This window comes from Neodiprion virginianus, chromosome 1, assembly GCF_021901495.1.
Source record: "Neodiprion virginianus isolate iyNeoVirg1 chromosome 1, iyNeoVirg1.1, whole genome shotgun sequence".
NCBI classification, from domain to species: Eukaryota; Metazoa; Arthropoda; class Insecta; order Hymenoptera; family Diprionidae; genus Neodiprion; species Neodiprion virginianus.
In genome coordinates, this window is record NC_060877.1 from 24,052,610 (window position 1) to 24,074,970 (window position 22,361).

A 22,361-nucleotide genomic window follows, 5' to 3' on the forward strand; every position below is an offset into this window, starting at 1 on the left:
TGATGAAAAATTTTGCTCGTATCTTTCAAATGTGTGTTAAAATACACTCGAAGTGTTAAGAAGCTTCGTTCTTTCTCTTCCTATCACCTTTTTAGGTCTTTAAATCACTACGCAGCGTTAAATACTATCTCATATACGAAGCATCCATTTCATCTCGTTCAAAATTAGCGCATCCGTGATGTATTACAGTTACTCTGAATTTTTTTCCATCCGAATACTTTTCGAAAAACAATTTTGCTTCTCTACCCAACGTAGATACTTCACTCTCGACTAGCTAGAACAGCGTTTTGGTTATATGCCTACGAAAATTCAAGATCGAGAGAGCAAATGAAAAGTTGTTGAAATAATTAGGAATACTAATGTTATGGAATACATCGAGCGCGCGTCGAATAGAATCCCATTTCGAAGTGAATAATTCTTCTCTTTTCATATAATAGCTAATCTAGTAATATAGGTAAATAGGATGGTTGGAGGTGTTCGGAAATGGTAGGACATTTCAAAAGTTAAGGCTGACTCTAAAACTCACATTTACTTAAATTTCTTTAAAAATGAAGTAATTACTTGCGTAACATTTATTTAATATCCGTAGGATTTATTTAAGATGTAAAAATGAATACATTTATTTTTCGCAAGAACAGCGGAGAGAATGAAAAGAATCCTTGTAAACCATAACCATTTACATCAAAGTAACGCAGGTTTCCCTATTTTTATACTTGGGATGAATTTCGGCATCGGTCGGGTGTTCACACTAGACGACGGCGATGCGCGGCGATGCGCGGCGCACCGCCGAAATATTCCCAACCTGGAACTCGCGAAAAATTGCCGCGGTCCGCCGCCGTCTAGTGTGAACACCTATATGGATAACTGTATGAGCGAAAATTTCGCCGCCGTCCGCCGCCGTCCGCCGCGGTCTAGTCGGCGTCAGCCTTTATACTAACATGCGATGCGTCCGATAACGGAATTTCAGCTGTTTTGTCGCATCTAACTAAAGATGGCGAGCGTCCAATTGCATACGCTGCTAAAGCGCTAAATTCACATGAAAGAAATTACGCAATTATTGATAAAGAGGCGAAAGCAATAATTTTCGGTGTCACCAAGTTTTATGATTATATCTACGGTAGAGAATTCACATTAAAAACCGACAATGAACCGCTAGTGCGTATTTTCGGTCCAAAAAAAGGGATTCCGATAATGGCGGCTCGAAGACTGCAGCGTTACGCAGAATTTCTAAGTGCTTTTAGATATAACATAAAATATGTAAAATCATCTGCTAATTGTGCGGATGGACTCTCACGATTGGTTAACCTTAATGAAAAAGAAATAAATGTAAAAGAAAACACTTATTTGAATTATATAGAAAATGAAACAAATGAATGTTTAGATTGGAAAATTGTATCGAGAGAAACGCGGAAAGACTTAGTATTAGCAAAAGTTATGAATTACGTTAAATACGGATGGCCGAAAGGCAAGTTGCCAGACGAAATTACACCCTTCCTGAACCGAAAGGACGAACTCACAATTGAGCAAGATTGCATTTTATGGGGATATAGAGTAATAATACCAGGAAAAATGATCAATACAATTTTGAATGAACTGCATAAAACGCACTTAGGAATAGTAAAAATGAAAGCAGTTGCGAGATCGTTCTTTTGGTGGCCCGGGATTGACGCGTGCATTGAGCGTACAGCAAAGGCGTGTGACGAGTGTGCGCGCGAGAGAGACAATCCGCCGGCGAGCTATTTAAATCCGTGGAAATGGCCATGCGGCGTTTGGGTGAGAATTCATTCCGACTTAATAGGGCCGATAGACGGGTTGACTTTCCTATTAATATTAGATGCTCGATCGAAATGGCCAGAAATTTTTTTAATGCCTAACACTACTTCAGAAAGTTTAATAAAAATGTTTCGTCAAGTTTTCGCACGATTCGGGTTTCCTGAGTGTTTAATAACTGACAACGGACCGCAGTATACAGCTCTAGAATTTAAACTATTTGTAAAAAAATCAGGAATAAAACATGTAAAATCAGCTGTCAAGCACCCAGAAACTAATGGGGCTGCGGAAAATTTAGTGCGAACTTTCAAAAAAGCGTATAAAAAATTGAAAAGACAGGGGTTATCCACTCAAAAAGCAATTGACACATTTTTATTCGACTATAGAACTACCAAACATTGTACAACCGGAGAAACCCCTGCTAAACTAATGCTCGGTAAAGAATTGAGAACACGATTCACTCTTTTACTTCCAAACACGGAGCAAAAAGTTAATGAAAAACATGATTGTCAAATTCAACATAAAAGGGGGAAAAGAATAATCGAATTTAAAGAAGGCGATTTAGTATGGGCGATGAATTTTAGCAAAAACGCTGCTCCTTGGTTGGAAGCAAAAATAAAGAGTAGAATCGGACCAGTAAACTATTTGATTGAATGGGAATCAGGTAAAGTGGATAAACGCCACGTCGATCAAATAGTAACTCGTGAAACGGTTGAATCAGATGACGTTGCACAGACAAACGAAAAAGCTAACGTTGAGAAAACTGTGTTATTGCGTAGATCCGCTCGGCTCCTAGAGAGAGAACAAAAATTAAGCGGAGAGAAAGTGTAACATATGTAAGCCTAGCTACTAGCGACGTTATGTAATAACAAGGGCATTCACGAATTGTAGCGCTAGTGCGCGAAGAACACTACGACACAGTGAGTCGTCGACCAACCTTCGATCTGTGTACAGCACATATCAATGTAAATAAACGCCTTCTAAATATACTCACTGCCTTAACTCATTTCCATTCTCCGATACATTACAGGACCAACAGGAGAGAAATGGCGAGCAAAAACCACATGCTGAAAAATGTCGAAAATTCAGGTTCTGGTTTTCCGGCTGTAACTTTTCATGCGTTGATCGCAGCGTATTGGGACTGCGCTCAATCGATTTCTCTCGCAAAATTACGTCCGATCAGTGCCACAATTGATTGATTCCAGCACTTTTCAAAATCGCGAAAATTTTCGCCAAAAACACAAAGGGGTTAGCCTTACTTTTTTTTTGGGCAAAAAACTTTGGGCTCCGATTCGATTTGAATAACCCTTAACTGACCAATCGGACCCTCAGGAACCCAGAAATCGCAGCGAAAAGAGCGTAGGACCAACAGGAGAGAAATGGCGAGCAAAAACCACATGCTGAAAAATGTCGAAAATTCAGGTTCTGGTTTTTCGGCTGTAACTTTTCATGCGTTGATCGCAGCGTATTGGGACTTATCGATTTCTCTCGCAAAATTTTTTCTGAATAATGGATGAAAGAATTTATTCCAGCACTTTCCAAACTGGCGAAAATTTTCGCTAAAAATGCTAAGAGTTAGCCTCACTTTTTTCTTTATTTTCGGAGCCGAAACTTTTTTTATCTTGAATCCGATCTGCATAACTCATATTAGATCAATTGGACCCCTAGGAACTCAGAAAACGCAGCAAAAAGAGCGTGGGATCAACAACAGAGAAATTACGAAGGAATTTAAACTGCGTGTATTCGAAGTCTTCTGCTAACGAGTGCTAATGTAGGTTCCTAGGAAAAAAAAAGGAACCTAGAGCAGCGTAGGACTAGTATCTGAGAAAATACGATGAATACACTTTTGGGCAAAAGGAAACGATGAAGAAATAACGGCAAAAACTCAGAAATCGATATATCTGTTACCAATCACAGAACGGTCAATAAGAAGATGTACATAATGTAGATTAAAACACTCACAGCTTCAAGTCAAGACGGAATGATGGTAGCATAGACATATAAGAATAGACCGCATGAACTCGGAGGTAGCCCGTTGGTGAATGTGATAGCGGGATAGGAAGCAGCGTTCCCAACCCCGTCGATCAGAATTATGTGGCCAGGGCCGTAGCATTATCGTACGCAAAACAAAATTCTAGTATTTTTCAGAAAACCTGAATAACGTAAAATTGATTCGTGAAAAGAAACAAAAAACACCTATGAACACTCAAATTCAATGATTCTATTTAAGTAATGTCTTTTTTCCTTTGGTGAAACGGACTCATGGTCGAACAGCGATTATGGGGAATCGGGGGGGAAAGAAAAGATTCTAGCAAAACATCAACGAGGAAGAAAAACCGAACGGAACGAGGAACAATTTACATGTGATGGCAGTGAATGTGAAATTATAGTACATTTAGTATTTTAATATATTGTAATAATTTTTTTAGTACATTACAGTAAAGGTGTCAGGAACAATCCAAAGTTTAGAACTAAGTAAGCAGGACATAACTTCTATAACTACCTTAAGGCGATCACTTGCGCGATCGGTAAAAATCCCCCTACACGGTTTACTTGGAGAGACTGAATATTCTAGAAAAGCCATTAGTTACACGTTGTTCCCATTCCACCAGAGAAGAAGGTGTAACTTTTCGTTTTCTCAAAATATGAAGGGTTTCCGAGAAAAACGTGTATCTACTTTTTGGTTATCTCTCTCGCACGCACGTGACTGCTAGATCACCTTAAACATGAACAAGGTTGAATAGTTTTGAGGAAAACACTGTTGTAGCTTAAGTACCATGAATTCACAAGATATCATAACCTAATAATAATAATAGAAATAACATTCTTCCAAAATACTAGTGGGTCAAAGATGTTATGAACACACTAGTCTTCCTCTCTCCATTCGACAGTCAATCATTACATCATACCTAAAGATACAACTAAAGGTTACAAAATGCACAAAACAATATTCATCATCCTTAAAACTAACACAGCCAAATACAAACACGATCTACTTGAACAAGCACATTCGAGGAAAACGACGCCATGAAATTCATAAGATTGATGCTTATCAACATCGAAGGTTCGATAGTGGTCGAGACGTGATGTGATATTCCATGATCATTAAGGACGTTGTATGCAAAACACCCTTTTCGACAGATTTTGTTAAAATTTTGCTCGAGATTTAATTGTAATATTTCCAAATTTCTTGCCAAATTTCAATACGATTGACCACGTCGTTTGAGAATAAATCGAATTTGAAAATCCGAAAATTAACACAAGGCTTATGGGAAAATCCGCAAAATACCTGACAAAATTCACGTTTGCATATGTAATTGGAAAACGGGTCGATAGAAATGCTTGAAAAATTAGTATCATCTTATTCAATAAATTTTGGATCCATTAGAATTTTTAAATATTTTTCCACCACGTCGTTATCTCGTAATTAATTCCGAAAGTAGGGAAAGTTCGTGAAGATTGCATGAGGGGAATAATCCCGAGCAGTCAGCTGTTCCAAACTGGCTTTCAAATTCCGATCCAGCTTTTTTTTCGCACAAATCGGCCTTTATAGCGGGTTCTTTCCATTTTTGATTTTTTTTTATTCGTCCGACAACAACTTTCGAAAATTCAACACTATTGGTAAATCACTTGTCACTCGTTTCAAGCTCGGGTGGCCTATAGGTTAGGTTCATGCGACGCTGCCACGACCGAATTTTCGTGTCGTGCGTTAGTATTGTCCCCCGCGTTCCCTATCCGTGACAGGGCTCTACAGCTGTAGTGGGTACAGACGCGGCGATAAATATCGTTCTTGATGCCAAAAACATGAACGATTTCGACTATTTTTTTCGCTTTTCGGATCAAAAATTCATTTTTTACTATTCTTATCGTGAATATTTCGCAATTCTAACGGCGTCTCAATTCAATTTTCAATAAAAAAAATATTGCATTCACTATTTCTTATAACAGACGACGTCACAAACTTTTTGCTCGGATTTCGCATACAACGTCCTTAAAATTCACCAACGAGCTTCAATGACGTCACTGCCAAAGGCGAAAATATCGTTTATCATAGTTGTGAAATATGAGATGTGGGGTTCCTGTGCATGCGCACGGGAGTAAAATAAACATTCAATCTTAGTGTTTGAACGTTTTCACGGAGTGTACAAAATATTTACACTTGATCGTGGAAGTTACGATGTGCAACCAGTTGATGGCTGAACTGTTTACATTGGTTCACTTGAGTGGCAAACAGATATTGGGCGGTGGGGTTGTATTGGTATGGAGCGGCGAACAACAACTTCTTCAGCACAACCATGAAATAAAATGCAGCAGAGATTGCGGCAAGAATAGAACCTTGACAAAGTTGGATTATTTCTTGGTCCAAAGTCCAGATTAGCATAGACATAACGGAAGAACTTTTTAAGAATAGGACCTTTTGACACGTTAACGTTCATCAGGTTGGAGCAAACGTCTTTATTCCGGTTTGTTATGGTTATATTCATGTGGCAACAGGGACATTCCAAGTGCGCGGAACGATTATTTTCTATCAAAAGCAAGGGCCTCGGTAAAGGACTCCGCTCAGGCGACTCAACTTCACGCTGAGACTTCTGTTGCACTTTGTGAGAATGCAAGATGGTGAAATTACAGAGGCACATGGTTATTGCCTCAGGCCTGATCAAATTTATACATGGAGCGTTACCGCCAAAGGTCCAGTATTGCGGAAAATCCGTGTACGCGCACTCATGAGATATTGAATAATGACATTCTATACACTCATGTGTTGTCATGAAACGTTCACGTTTTGTCGGCCTGCGACAAAACATTCGACACATATACTGAAATGATTTTTGTATAGCCTCGACTTGTTCTTCAGTGAATTGATTATTCCTCAATAACGTGGTATAGGTAATCGACTTGAAATCACTATCTAATATTTCACTCCAAATGCTTTCATCAGCAGCACTGGTAAACTCTGAGAGGTTCTCAGCAGGCTTGCTGGTAGATTTTGACGCTGAAGATGAAACTTTCGTTGCTGGCAGTGATGCTTTGTGCTGTCGCTTCTTGGTGGTCGGCTTATCAGTAGCCAAAGCAGCAGGCTTCCGAGTCTTTTTAACAACGACTTCTGGTTTGCTTTGAGGTTCGTCGAATGATGTCGCATGGCTCCTCTTCTTTGCTCGGTCCTTAGATTTTGAAACATGTTTTTCTTTTGCCACAAAAGTTTTCTCTGTAGTACTGCGTGCTGCAACAGATTTTAACTGGGAACGTTCCTTATGCGGACGTATCAGTTCTTTGCTCGTAGAAGTATGAGAGCCACCGACGTTCTTATCGGTTTTGGTACCACGCGATTTAGAAAGTGGAACACTCGTAACTGTTGTTTCTTTTGTTGTAACCTTCAGCAAGCCGAGCGCACGTAGATACGTCGGACTGACTGATCGCCGCCGCGTGGTCTCGACTTGACTGTAATCAGCAATAGCATCACTGGATGATGCCATCTCGATGGAATTGTCGTCCAAAACTTTACTTCTGGAGTCATGCGTGGTAACCCGTCCGATATGCAATTAAAATGTTCATATAATGATCAAGAGAACGCTCATGTTTACGCGGCGACGTGTTGCCGCCAAATGTCGATAAACACTGCCGGCTATGAATGCATGGGAACGCTTACATCCCAGCTCGGGCCTGTCATTCCCACTACCTCCGGCCAAGCCGAGCGATTACCTAATGGAACAGAATGTGTAAGAACTTCGCGGTTAGTTACACAAAATTTATCTTGGTCATTCATCCGTAACAGTTCATTAGCTGATATCAGCATTGTTAATTAAATGTGAAATATACGTACCGCAACTAATCAACAGTTATATAATGTAGTCTAGGGCGATGCTAGCTTCAGGAAAACGTTGAAATCTTTGGTACGTGACATTCGATACTACTGCGACGATTGATGCTATGCTGAACACTCCGCGTATGCTAACGTGGCACGATCGGGCACTTCGTGCCATGAAGTTGCTGCGATTATAGCTCAGACATGAGAAAAAACGGTTTAGATTAGCAACAGTGTGCATTTCAACATCTCATTGCTGCTCACGGCTGGTAGAACCAGCTACTTACGGAAGTCCAAAAATGAATCAATATTCTAAGCTTCTGGAAACTTGTTCCTACCACCTCTCGTACAACTGGTTCAACGACCTACCTTATCTGCGCGCGCATGCCACGCCTCTGCTTACGCCTAGAAACTTCTACGGAGTAACTCGACTAAACTCAATAATCCTTCGCGGCAGAGCTCGTGCGTCATTGCCATATGATGCAAGAAATGTTGATTACGGAAAGAACCGACGGACGCGCGGGCAATTCCAATGGTAGATCATAGACCAGTGTTCTTGTTAAATTGCTACCATTTCAATTGGTTTTTCTCGAATCATCAGCCGTTGAGTTTGAGTCTTCTCTGCAAGCGTTTCAGTCGGACGACCTACTCACATTGTTTCCGAATGACGATAGTTCGTCGCTCGTTCCGCTTCGTACACAAGTTGGTAGAACCTGAAAACAACGTATGATCGCGATAACAATTCTGTGTACAGTGGCGATAAATATTCATGTTACGTTCGAGCATGCAAAAAATTTCCGTTCGACCGGATAAGCTTGGACGGATTGAAAACAGATATTGCATCAGCTGTCAATGTAAACGCGTGAAACAATGACTAACGTGCTATCGAAACTTCGCTACCTACAAGCGTGTTTTACAGGTATGTATCAAGTCACGAGGCAGCTGCTGATAACTCATGACTGTTTATACAGTGAACATGATCTTATCTATCCGTCGCCTATGGGGACAGCTACATATGGAAATGGAATTCTGTGTTTAATCTAGAAGTTTATTCACTGTATAATTTGAACTATTACCCCAATTGATACTCTACTGAGGCTGAAATGCGGTAGCATCCGTTTATAATAATACATATATGAATACAGCCTGATTTGTACAAGTTGAAAAAAAAAAGAAAATCACTAACACACACGTATGAAGTAGATATACAGATGTGGCTTATAACTATATACCATCACTCTTAGAGTCTAGAACTTACAAACTAATCGTGTACAGCATACAGTCAGTTTCACAAGAACGTACGGGCTATAACTTCAAAATTAGGGCTTGGAAGCAGCGGGGGGTGGTATTTTTGAAATCAGGAGACACAACTCTATCATGCATCGATATTAACTCCTAAGCTGTTTCGCTGGACCTATGAGAGTGCAGTAGCTGCTGCACAAGTTGCAGCGTAACGCCTACATCTGCACGTCGGTCCGATGCACATTCAATGCACATGCAGCCTGCTAGCGGACCGATCGAGACCTAAGCTCATGCAGGTATATACGTGAGTTGGGATGCCTACTGGACGCAGTGTCGGGTCAGCTTATTCCATGTCAATGATACCAAGAAGTATGGTAGATGTATTTTATTTGCCATAAAAATTGTCCACACAATGCACAGCAGGTGTAAAACGATGAGCACAATTACTAAGTGGAGTATTCCGTCCCCACAGTTGTCAACGCTTTGTCCTTCTTGAACTCGGGATGATTGGTGGGCTGAAAATAGATAAATTAACATTAATTTCGTTGGAGCTTACAAGACGTTCCGAAGGGCGCACACGACAACTTGGTCAACGGACCGTTGATATGAGCAGCGTTCCCAACCCCGTCGATCAGAATTATGTGGCCAGGGCCGTAGCATTATCGTACGCATAACAAAATTCTAGTATTTTTCAGAAAACCTGAATAACGTAAAATTGATTCGAGAAAAGAAACAAAAAACACTTATGAACACTCAAATTCGATTATTTTATTTAAGTATTGTCTTTTGTCCTTTGGTGAAACGGACTCTTGGTCGAACAGCGATTGTGGGGAATCGGGGGGGAAAGAAAAGATTCTAGCAAAACATCGACGAGGAAGAAAAACCGAACGAAACGAGGAAAAATTTACATGTGATGGCAGTGAATGTGAAATTATTGTACATTTACGAGTTATAGTACGGGTCCAATGTTACATAGTTCAAGTAGTCAAATTATGTGACATGTACTATAATTATGTTACGGTTGGGAACACTGATAGGAAGAGAAAGTTGCATATGAGCCCATCCTTCCATCTTTGTCTAATCGCGCGCATGCGCGCTCAACATTATCTCGCAGTGTAGTATACTGGCATACACGACTCTTTGGCTTTCTTAGGCTATATTAGCTTTGTTGAAGGGAGAACAGGTAACTAAATGATTGGTACGCCTGGATAAGTATCACAGATAATGAATTATCGTTTATTAAAGAATTCTGATGAAAATATCACGCGGTTCTTTCGCCACAGCTCTGGCTGAGTGTAACCGGCACTTTTTGCTCGCGCTCGGGAGAGAGTTCTCGCACGATCATTCGTCGCAGAGACGGAACGTCAGCGTCTGCTTACGCTGCTGCTTACGATCTGGAGCGCTACTCTCAGCTCTGACGACGGGTGAACCTGGTCGTTGTCGAGAGGTCGCCACAACTCGCGTGTCCCGCGCATGCGCGATTAGACAAGGATAGAGGGGGGCCTATACGCAGCTTTCTCTCTCTACCGCGCTATCGCCTTCTCAGCCCGCTCATGCGGTCTATTCTTATATGTATATGACACCGACTCCCGATTACAGTGCAATACTTTACGCACTCAGTGCTAAATTCACGCACTCGAGCTGCCAGTGGAACATGCTGGAAATACGAGTCTACCGCTAGTGCGCTCTCAGTTTACACTCAGTGCAACCAGTGGAAAATGCTATCAGTTCTTGTCGCCTCTACATACTGACCGCTTCGATGCTTGCCGAATTGAATTGCGCCTTGTTGAGCGTAGAAGTTGGTTCGCAGAGAGCGCTGCATGCTGACGAAAAATCCCATAAGGCTATCAGTCTACATATCTTCAGTCAATGCTAGAAGACCGTGGGCGTAGTATGGTTACTGCGCATGCGTCATTAGAGAGAGAAAGAAAAAACACCGACTTCGATCTCCTCTCTCATTTCAATAACGAGACACCTCAGCTTGTATGCAACGAAAATTCTATGCAAACAAGCAATGAGCGCCTATCATATTCATCATTCTATCCTTATAGCCATAGATTTCTCTCGTTTTTCGGCGGCATGATAGAATACACAACGAGTCTGGTGTGGCTCGTGTGGCCCGTGGGTTGATGGACCGGAAGTACAGAGTATGGAACAATGAGAACTGAGGATACCAAGGTATGGGTAATAGACGATTTTTTCATGCTTACTGTAAACCTAATTATCATTTACGCATTTCAGTCGACTTATTTTTCCTTATTGTTTAACTCTAACCACAAGGAAAAAGTTTTATATTGGCTGGAGATAAGGCTAAATATTGTTCAACGCTACAGCGTCAGTACATATTTTAGATCGAATACCACTTGTGTTATAACATTATACACAGTAATCCTCGTTATCGTGAAAAATGAGTAAAATACTTTTTTCTTTATTCCTTCTTTCATTCTTAAAAAATTCCAAGAGTGACCATACTTCGGGATTGGTTTGTTATCTCAATGGCTGTAACGAAGGTAAATTTGAAACGGTATGTTATTTACTTTATTCCTTTGATATTAATGCCATACCTTTTGTGCATAAAATATTTGATGAACACTCCTTACTTTTCAGAGTTTTTTACAGGAGAACAAGATAAAGAATTGTAGGAAAACAACATGTTCTTTTAATGACTGTAAGTCAGAAAGTTTACACTGATAAATTGGCCTCTGTTTTCATCTAGTCTTTTTTTCACCATGGTTTTCACCTATTTCAGCGTGTCCAGAGGTTTCCTCAAGTATGTGGGGTGGTTCGTCTTCTTTCAGCTATGACGAAATATTTAATTTGGATATTTTTGTTGGGAAAACAAAAACTGTACTGAATTTGACGATAACCAACATCACATTTTACAGTGAGTGTTTGGACAGAAAGCAAGAAAAAATTTGTTCACTGTAGAACTTCATGTTAGATTTGTTTTTTATTTACAGAACTGCACATAGGACTGAGGTATATCAGCATGAAGCCTCCTACGAATGACAGGATATGCCAGACTGTTGATCTGCGTAATGATACTTCGTCAAAAACCTTATCGTGGTATTCGCTAATACATCACGGATTCGATGCAATCCTGCAACTTTTACTGGAAGGAAAGAGTACTAGTTATTTTAAGAAGTATGCTTTAAAAGCACCTCGACGACGTGCGTATGGTAAGATGTTTTGCAAGTATGCCACCAATGAAAAATTCAATACACTTCTTGCACAGGTTAAAACAATTCTGAATTTTTTATACTGAACTAATTATTTTTCAGATGCTGATGAAACTCCACAATATGACGATATATTCACATACGTGGACGTGAGCGTCTCAGACAAAGTCTTTTTAAACATGAAACCACTACCTCTGGTCTTCAATGTGTCCATGTACAATGTATCATTTTGCAAATTTTCTAATCATAATTGTAAACTTGACAAGCCTGAACATGTTAAAGGACAATTGACTTGGGAACAAAGTTTATTTCCACAGGAAAATTCAAAGTACTACTTCAAAGTAACACCAATTTCCAAACATGGTGGAAAAGTGCTAGAATGGACAAAAAGTGCTCATTTTGTTATGAGTAAGTTATTCCAGCTTGGAACTATTGGTGCCTAACTATAATCGTTATTCATTGATTCCATACTACCTTCAGATTAAAAATGATCAAAACTAGTTTTCGAAAATTGAATATATGTAGCAATGCATTGAAGAAAACATTTTTTATCTTACAGAAAGTTCTCTCTGGACAGCGACATACATTGTGACTACCGTGGTTTTTTTATTGATTGGGATGTTCTTTGTTTTACGCCGTGTTTACTTCTACTACCGAAACAAGAGTATGTTAAATTAATACTTTGGTCAATCGATGTACATTTATTTTACAATTCGCACATGGTCCCGTGGCAATACTATTTCATCTGACAAATTTATATTTCATTATTTATCTGAAGACTAGACAATTATTTATCATTTAACAAAATAACTAAATTTCTTAACTCCGCAGAATTACCAAACATACGTTCAAGAAAGCCACGTTGTCTGTTGATATATGATGGAACACACAATGACCACATTGATGTTATGATTAAACTGGCAGAATACCTTATATCCTGTGATATCGATGCTATAATTGATGTGCTGCATGCCATGAAGGATGACTTCAATCTCCATGTAACCATCCATAATATTGAATTTAATTTCTGCGTTTATCAGTAATATTCTGCAATGAATAGTAAAAAAACAGCTTTTGAAGCTTTTCTTCTCATAACTAAATTTCAGTAATTGAACACGTCTTGTGATATGTTTTAAATTTTTTGACCGCCAAATTTAGTTATATGCAGTACATTAAATCATACCTAAAATACGTTTTATGTTACAGGCCTGGAGTAACAGATACGGTCATTATATCATTAAACTTTACTCAAGAGAAATTTTCGTCTATTTCAGAGTCCAACTCAATGGTGCGATGAAGCACTTCACATGTCCAACTGTGTTATTGTGGCACAGTCCCCGCCACGTGATAATTCTGTGAGAGTTACTAGAACAATATATAGATTCCTATATGACCATGCTCGCAGATTAATAGAGGAAGACTACCATCAGAACCGCAGAAGATATTTCTTCATCGAATTTCAATACTGTCAACAGACTGACATACCTGTTGAAGCAGCGTCGTTCAAACGATTCAAAATGCCCACAGATTTGGACAAACTCGTTGATGAAGTACATAATGCGGATTATTCCACAGTATATACCGACCATAACGCCAGAGACTTTATAAATAGCATAAATTTGGCCACAAGAAGCATTATTAACCAGACACGTGAAAAACCAACATCTTTTGAAAACATCCCTAGTCAGTTGCATTTTCTCTTCCATTGTCAATCTATATTTCTATTATCGCAAATTTACCATCTTGATTTTATAGCTTAGAGCTTGCGTAATCTTGATACTTTCATCTATTTTAGGTTGTCTGTCGAAAAACAATCCGAGGTCCGAGGTTGATTCAACGACAATAGCTGGCAATAAAAGTACTACTTTCATGAACGGAAAAAGACGTGATTTTGGAGATCGATCTTATGCAACGTTACTGAGTTCTTTGGATCTTCTAGAAGCAAATGAAAAGTTTAACGAAGTACATGTGTCACATAAGAACGTGTTCATGGAATGCGAATAACTAGTATTTTTGTCCAACTCCACTTGAAGAAAGACTTCGTGCGTGAACCGACAATTTTTTGAGTCTGCTTCATATGCAAGAAAGGCGCATTTTCAAAGAGACTAGGACAGAAAAATATGTGCATGATGGACGGGTGTTAATTTTTTTTCTATGATTACCGCTCGAAGGAATGCCCCGTAGACTCCTTCTCTTCACCGCTAAAGAAAAAATGTGTTTAAGTGTTACGTTATTGAAGTGTTATTTCTCAGTGATGAATATTTTTATACATATTATGTAAGTAGGTACATTTAAGTGATATTATACACGTGAATCTTAACTAAGTTTAATAAGTTGTATCCATGAGTTTGCAGTAAAAAACTTGCTGAAATTAAATGCCATCTGTTGAATTGAAAGAATGTAATTATCAATTGAAAATAAGATTTCTCTCGCAAAATTACGTTGATATATTTATAATGGGGCAATCTACGAATTGCCCCCAAAGAGGAAAACCGGTCCTCTGAGCGTTACGGGGAACGTTGAGCCAGAGAAGAAACATAGCAGGGAAACGTTTAGAGGATATATTTGCAAGATGTTCTCGTTTTAAAGTCTCGAGACTGACTATTGTTACTATCATCACGATAGACCGAGTAACCGTACGGAAGGGAGATGATTCAACATTTGATAACTGCGAGGCTGTATAAGGGGAATAACATTAATGGTTGTGACACAACTTCGTTACAATATAGTGCATTAAAGAATCAATCCTAGCATTTTTCAAACCGGTAAAAATTTTCATCAAACTGTAAAGCCTTACGTCTTCAGAAAAAATCTTTCGTCTCAGAATCGATTTGTATGACCATTTCTTGACTAATTGGTTCCCCTGGACCGCAGAAAACGCGACAAAAAGACCGTAGCTTCAACGGCAGAGCAATGACGAACGAAATGCCATCAGCAAAAATGTAACGGCAAAGAATTTTTGGTTTTTTGAATGTAACTTTTGATCCGTTGCTCGTAGCGCGTTGAGACTGCGTCCAATCAATTCCTATCGCAAATTCACATCGGAATAATGCATCAAACAAATTATATCACCACTTTTCAAAATCGCGAAAATTTTCGCCAAAAATGCAAAGTCATTAGTCTTACTTTTCCGCGATTTATTGATTAAAAAAATGTACGTCTTAGAATCGATACACATGATCTGTTCGAGCCCAATTAGACTTCAAGGATTGCAAAAAAGCATCAAATATACGATGTTTTAAATATCTACCGCTTATGACCGAAGTGATGGTCCGATTGTGCCCGGTTTTCCCAATGGTTTGAAATGATAGTCGATAGCTAACGCATTAATTACAGATTTGGTTACTATTAAAGCGATCGCCAGATTTGTCCATGACTGCATGGTCGAATGTACGCAGATGCTATATGTGTGTAATTTTATTTTATTACATAGTAATTACAAGCAAAGAATAATGGGCACCTTATTAGCTATAGTGCGTCAGATTAATCTTTTTCCTTGAAGATGACGTAGTAAATAATGTTCTGCGTATTTTTAGTTATATTACGTATATAATGCATAAGTATATAATATTTATAGTTTTTGAAGACTGCATCGTATAACACGTAAATTTATACTATAATAGTGTGTATAAATATAATTAGGCAGACTAATGGAATGTTCGATTTTATACATAAATACAAACGTTACGACATTATCGCAATATACATAATAAGGTACGGAAACGCAGTCTTTAATTTCTTAAATCAGATATGAAGATTGCAAACCGTAAATAAGTTAAGCCTCCATGTATATGTAACGTAATGTAGATAATAATAAAAACAAGAATAGTAAAAATCATTGACGATGGTAATAATAATTATAATAATATTGAAGATGAAAATAAGGGTTCCAGCATAACATATTACAACGGGATGGCTGTCGATTAAATCTGTTATTGTTACTGGCACTTGCCTCAACGGGGTATTATCATTAAGGAAGAAGAACAAGATATGTCGTTACTGAATAACTGATTGATGTAACTAAAAATGGCCGAACTAAAAAGTAATTTTTTATTTTCGACAGGGTATCCTTTTCGCCTCATTTCGATTCGCCTGAGATCACTTGCACATGACCTTATTTCGGGCATCATTATTCGACAAGGGATAATGTCTCAGGTTCTATTTAATGCTGGTGTTATTTGACACGGCGTTCTCTACAAGGACGTCCCGGTAAAAGTACCTGAGGCGAATAATGTCGTGTCAATTCACGCTGTGTGAAATAACTACGAGATCAATATTTCTCTGTGGAAAGTGGACCGCAGGTGAATCGGGCTCTTTCACTTTTTTTCTTTCCTAGATCTAAACTTTAAAATAAAACTTAAAATATAATTTTGTACCATCGAACTGAAATGTTGTACGATTTTCTTTGGTGTTGTACACGGTATCTATATCGATATAAATATATATAGCATCGTAGATATATTTGTATGTACACAAATAATAATTATAAAGATGAAATTAAATGGTTGAATTATGACGATTTTTTTATATACGGCGTAACCTTACGCAGTACCTCTTAAATATAATCAGTGTAATAAAATATGAAAATAAAAACCGAAAAATCTCGAAAAACGCAATCCAAACACGAAAAAACTATATTCAATCACTCTTAATTATCGGAATAATTATTGTAGACAAACAATCATAGGTACAGTTGCGCTATACCCGCAACTATGTTCAACTATAACGCAACACATAAAACTAACATATAAATCACTTTTAAAACGCTATAACAGCGATTAGTCTGTACCGTGATAAACACTATACACAACATATCTCCCACTACGATCAAACGTACTGCGAATTCAGCACTGCAACAGTTCCGTGACACTTTTTAAGTACATGTAACAGTATTCTATTATAGATAAAAATGCATCATAGGCTGAATTACGAAATTATTTGGTATATCTATCTTTTGGTATATTAAATAATAGTGTAAACTTGTGTATAATATGTATGTTGTATGTTATACACCAAGGCAATCGTCCTAGGACATACACGGATCCGTTCTTTCACTTTCGCCTATCGAAACACGCATGGCTATTACAATGATTACCCTGACCGTGTTTCTTTGGTCCAATAAATTCACCGAAATTTTGTCACCCGTTTGCAATCTCCCTATTACGTTTCGATCTCACAAGTATTTAAATAATCCTCGTACAATCATATTACGCCAATCACGGCTGTGATCCCCTATGTACATCGTTCAACTGTATAAATCCGTCATCCGACAATAACAACGAGTTGAAATCTACACGCAACGGATTCTACATGGCGCGTCCATTCTGCAGACCATTCAGACCATTCAACCCGTTCAAAACTATCCCGTTTTCAATTTTTTCAATGCTCTTTTCCACGCTGTTGAAAAGCAGAAGGTCCTCTTGTCCCTCCTTCGCCTTCTTTCCGTCCATGTCGATGTACGACTGGGGTCGTTCATTCGGTGGCGTTTTCAGGGTGTTGTCCGTGCTACTGGCCACGCTAGCGTTCCGGAGTTTAATGGGACTCTCGTAATGGTTCTGGGCCATCGGTCGGTTGGAGATGTCGTTTACGTACGGTGGCTTGATCGGCTCCTCCGGAAACGAGGCGATGGGCTGTTGCCACAAAGCTTGGAGCTTGTCGACCTTGTCGCACTTGGTCATCTCCTCGGCCGGTGTTTTAGTCAAGTAGTTAACGTCCGTCCGCATCACTTCGTTGTTGACGTTGCCGTAGCCCAGCTTGTCGGTTCCGGAACCTGAAACACAGGAGTATATACTGACGACCGTTCCTCCCAGATCCTTTCATCGAAACTCACTTGTTGGACTGTCCAATGCGTGGAGGGACGTGAAGTATGCCCTGTTGTGAACCGTCCTTGGGTTCAGATCCAAGTAGTCGACGCCATCCTCTAGCATACGCTCCCAGTGGCAAGTCAACTCCTTGAACGATGGCCGCATGCCCGCTTCTTCGTGCCAACAAGACACCATCAACTTGTACCTTCAGGGCATAAAGAGAGTCGCAAATTGTGGGGGGAAAAGAGATAGAGAATACGTAAAATGCAAATTTTACAGACTTGTAATATTCTATTACTCACAACTGGTGAGAACAGTTTGCTGGCTTCTCCATGCGGTAACCGGCCTTCAGCAGGTTGTAGAGATTATGGACATCGACACCGGGGTAAGGCGACGCTCCGAGAGTCACGAGTTCCCAAAGAAGTACTCCGAAACTCCAAACGTCCGATTTACTCGTGTACACGTGATCGGCGAGTGACTCAGGCGCCATCCACTTAACGGGAACTGTAATCCGGAAGACAAAAAAGTTTCTCGGTTAGTCGATGAGGATTTGCATAATGCACGTTATTTCTCCGACTTTAGTTTCCGCTTCTTCTCACCTCGACCCTTGCTTCGCTTGAGGTAAGCGTCGTCCTCGTAGACGTCTCGCGTTAACCCGAAATCCGAGATCTTGCAGACCTTTCCGGTTGCAAGAAGGACGTTTCTGGCTGCCAGATCCCGATGCACTAGCTGATCGCAGGCAATGATTCGGTATTAATAGTTTTTAAGGAAGTTACACACGGATGTGGCTAAATAACATGGGGTCGGAAACAGATTAGGCTAGGGTATAGTTTTTGTTTTCAACATAGAAGATGCTAGATACTACCGACTCTCGCGGTTGAATATGACAGTCTTAAATGCAGTTTTTTCTAATCTAGCGCCATTACCATAACTTCAGCGAAGATCATTTTGTCCTCATTGTGTCCTCGGTTCATTAAATTACCTTTATATCGGCGAGGTAAGCCATGCCCTTGCTGATCTGCCATGCGAATGACAGAATATCGCGTGGCGTGACGCCGTAGTTGCAGATTGAGTCAACAATCGAGACGTCTTCTCGAGTTACAGCAGGGGATGCCGAAAGCAGGGACGTGGAACACGGGGCTCTGCCCTCTGACTCCAAGTGCCGACTTCGTCTCAGATAATTTCTGTGAAGGAGAAAAACTAGGAAGATGATCATATTATACGACGAAAAGAGGGCGAGAAGAAAGTGAGGGTGACGGAAAGAGAATTCGAGGTTGACAGAGAGAAGAGGAATTCAATACTATAATGTCGACTTGTTGGGGTCAGCGGCCAACCAGGGTGAATTCAACTCAGCACCACAATGAGCGCGGATGTATAGGTATAGCTTGGGGAAGAAATGAAAAATTTAATAATAAGCGGGAAAAGAACTATTGTCCACTCGACCAGCGGCAAAGCATTGTGCCGTTCGAACGGAATTCGTTGGACTAGTTTAATATATATGTCGTGTATATAGGTATGAACGTAGATACACCGACGGTACATTCGCTATACCTATGCTTACCATTTTTACGTAAGGTAGTAGTTCTTCTCATTTCATATATTCTAACGATACAATGGAACACCTTAGGTTCATTATTATGGATAGTATAGCGGACACAGTGGGTGTCAATCAACCGTTCGGAGAATACGAGTATATCTAGTAAACGAGAGCGGAATCATTTTACTCGGATGATTAGATGTGAAAAAATTCTCCACTGCACCTTCGCGTACTTTTCTATAAATGATTCTACGAAAATTTACGTATCTACCAAAGGATTCATGATGTGGTGTACGAAAGTATGATTGCAACTTCGGAGCTCGTATAAGCAAATAGTTGACAGGGAGAAAGGAATGGCGAACCTGAGTGATCCGAATTCGGCGAATTCGATGATCAAGTAGACCGGTCCTCCAGGAGAAGTGCAAGCTCCTAGGAGTCTGATGACGTTTGGATGCTGTGCTTCCTTAAGTAGTTGATACTCGGAAAGTAGATCGGCAAGTTCCGAAGCACATGCTCCTTCCTTCAGTGTCTTAACGGCTACAGTCGTCGGTCCGGGCCAACCGCCGATGTCAATGGCTCGAGCTCGAAGGACTCGGCCAAATTCGCCTTCGCCGAGAACTTGTTCGATGGCCAGCTGGCATCGTGGAAATTCCCACTTGGGATCCGGCTGAAGAAATTGGATTCGGTTCTTGTTAGAATTTTTCTAATTTTGTTAAAAATGGCCATTTCACCTGCTGAAAAATATATTCAACTCGTTTTTCATCGTATTTTTGAACTCTTCGCTGTGGAACAACGCGAAAGCAATGCTTGCCTGCTGGGTGAAACACATTGCTCGCTTTCTGACTTATTTGTTTACTCTTCCGCGTAAACACACGTGTGCAATTTCCATACATATTGACGGTGGAAATTTAATTTCAGCTGGAAGGTCGGAGGTGAACAAACCTTGGAACTGAGCATTTTTAAAGGTCGGTGTTGACGCCGATCCTCTTGCGAATTGCGATAGATCGTATTCCAGCACTGGTATGGCGGTAATTGAACGAATAAAAAAAAAATTCAATTTTTCAAAATGTGATAGAAAACCAAAATTAAAAAAAAAAAAAGAAAAGCATCAAAAACTTTCGCGTGGTTTTGAAACTGATCAATACATACTTAGAGGTTTGTTATAAATTCGCAACTTTAGCATTCAAATAAATTGTCCCCTAATTCGATTCACCGGAAACGGTTTTCTGTAGGAATTGTTAAAGCGAAGGAACTTTTGTGTATCCTTTGCCGCGATGAACCGCCAGCTTACGGAAAAGTTTACGCTGCTAATCGTCGTTTTTATCCGGGCTATTAGCGTTGATGAAACGCGTTTCTTTTTCACTTTCGTAACGGAGATACGCGTGGGGTGTACTGCGCGAATAGATATCTACTAATGGATCGATTTCCCAGGAATAGGGAGCTTATCCAACTTAATCCAGATGATACAGATTCTTGATTTATAGGACTAAATAAAATCCATAAATTTCTTCTCTCATCTCATCGGTAATATACCTACCATTTTACCTTACACCTAAACACACCATCGTGACTGTAGTTACAGGGGTGAAGAACGTTGAGTACAGCGGCGATCAATCACGCGATGAAGGGACGCGTGGACGCTGAAGTAAATGAAACGCCCAGGAAGTTTGATTGCTAATTCCGCGGAATAGCACTTGGAAACTTTACTGCGAGAACTAATAACTACTAGTTTTATATTTGCCTGTCTCAAAAGCAAACATGAAAGATTGGGACCATGCCGTGCAACCAACGAAACAGGGCGAACTTCTGCTCGAAAATTAAAATTAAATTGAGAGGTGTGCTGGTACAGGTAACGCGAAAGCCTTCAACAGACGATGTAATTGCAAAAAAATTGAGAAGAAGCCTCTCTCAGAGCCTTTGGCTCAGGCACAAGCGTTATTTAACGTGGATTATACTCTTCGCAGCATTAAAGGGTCATGCAGCCTGCAGAATTCAGCTGTGCGAATAGAAGGGGTGACGTGAATCCCGGAGATTTAAACTGACTTCCCAGCTCTTTGAATATCAAGGATATCTGTGCACTGTAAGCGGTGAGAAAATCCCGTATGCAGGCCATCCGGTGATTATTTTTAGTCACAGCCAGTCCGCGGTTTCTTTCAAATTCCAAGTATGCGAAATGGAAATCCGCGAAAATCCGTGGTTGAAAGAATTCTTTTCAATCTGATTCTCGCAAAACTTAGGCAATGAATTTATCACTCGTAAAATGAGAAAAATGAAAAACTTACCGGACAAGACTTTGGCAATAGCAGGGTTCGATTTGCTGTGGTTAGAGAGTCCAGGCCGATGAGAAGACCATCACCGCGGTCAATGTAGTCGGAGGGTAGAATGCTGAGACCGCCTACACCCCCATCGGCGTCGTGTTTGCACTCACGGCGCGATCCTTTGACCGCCATTCTGTGAAAGACGAATCGATGACATACCTATACCCAGTGAACCGGAACTTATTCACAATTTCGAAATATCCGAAATCCCGGTTTTAAAAGTAATATTCACTTTCGTAGGAAATAATTGTATTCCAACGATTTCCAAATCTCACCTAAAGTTAACCATTCAAACACTAGTTTTCAAGATATCAGGAATGAAGAGATTTTCGAAACATGTCCGAAAATTTCGTGACATGGGATTTTCTTTAGGCAAAATTTGGAAAATTACACAGGATTTCGAGCAGGTTGAAAACATTTCGCTGACTGTCGAAATAATCGAACACGTCCATTTTACGAAACAGGTTTTGCGGATTGATGAATTGATTGATGAAAATCGAAGGATTTATACGTTGCATTGGCGAATTTGAGAATAATTGGGAATCGAATAAGAATTGAAAATCTTGTGAATTGTATGTAGGTATTGGAAGATATTCTTATACACAACCTAAGTATAATAAACTGTTACGCGGTACGAAATAGATATATATCTATAAGCGACAAGATTGCCTTCTCACAGAATATAAAGAGAGGATAACTCGAGAGCTA

The 22,361-nt window shown here is 39.8% G+C and overlaps 2 protein-coding genes across 7 annotated transcripts in view; one reads left to right on the top strand and one right to left on the bottom strand.

The window, feature by feature from the left end:
- Window positions 1-10,748: 10,748 nt before the first annotated feature.
- On the top strand, window positions 10,749-14,200 carry LOC124299344 (uncharacterized). Of its 5 annotated transcripts, none has more exons than XM_046752539.1 (10): window positions 10,749-10,993; window positions 11,277-11,339; window positions 11,423-11,483; window positions 11,565-11,699; window positions 11,776-11,994; window positions 12,097-12,402; window positions 12,554-12,658; window positions 12,826-12,992; window positions 13,269-13,677; window positions 13,790-14,200. In XM_046752539.1, exons 1-10 carry the CDS (start codon window positions 10,973-10,975, stop codon window positions 13,996-13,998), a joined length of 1,695 nt encoding a protein of 564 aa, XP_046608495.1. In that variant the 5' UTR covers window positions 10,749-10,972; the 3' UTR covers window positions 13,999-14,200. The 5 variants fall into 5 exon arrangements, with proteins under 5 accessions (XP_046608495.1, XP_046608502.1, XP_046608510.1 ...); XM_046752546.1 differs by having other exon boundaries at window positions 11,435-11,483; XM_046752554.1 differs by lacking the exon at window positions 11,277-11,339.
- A 1,201-nt stretch (window positions 14,201-15,401) lies between these two features.
- LOC124299335 (proto-oncogene tyrosine-protein kinase receptor Ret) overlaps window positions 15,402-22,361 on the bottom strand; it is a 58,702-nt gene continuing 51,742 nt past the window's right edge. For both annotated transcript variants that reach the window (XM_046752509.1, XM_046752499.1), the window contains exons 13-19: window positions 21,618-21,786; window positions 19,698-20,002; window positions 18,781-18,982; window positions 18,398-18,527; window positions 18,101-18,302; window positions 17,825-18,003; window positions 15,402-17,764 (exon numbers count right to left, since the gene is read on the bottom strand). In XM_046752509.1, the coding sequence (XP_046608465.1) occupies window positions 17,301-17,764; window positions 17,825-18,003; window positions 18,101-18,302; window positions 18,398-18,527; window positions 18,781-18,982; window positions 19,698-20,002; window positions 21,618-21,786 (1,651 nt within the window). In that variant the 3' untranslated portion in view covers window positions 15,402-17,300. The remainder of the gene's footprint in view (window positions 17,765-17,824; window positions 18,004-18,100; window positions 18,303-18,397; window positions 18,528-18,780; window positions 18,983-19,697; window positions 20,003-21,617; window positions 21,787-22,361) is intronic.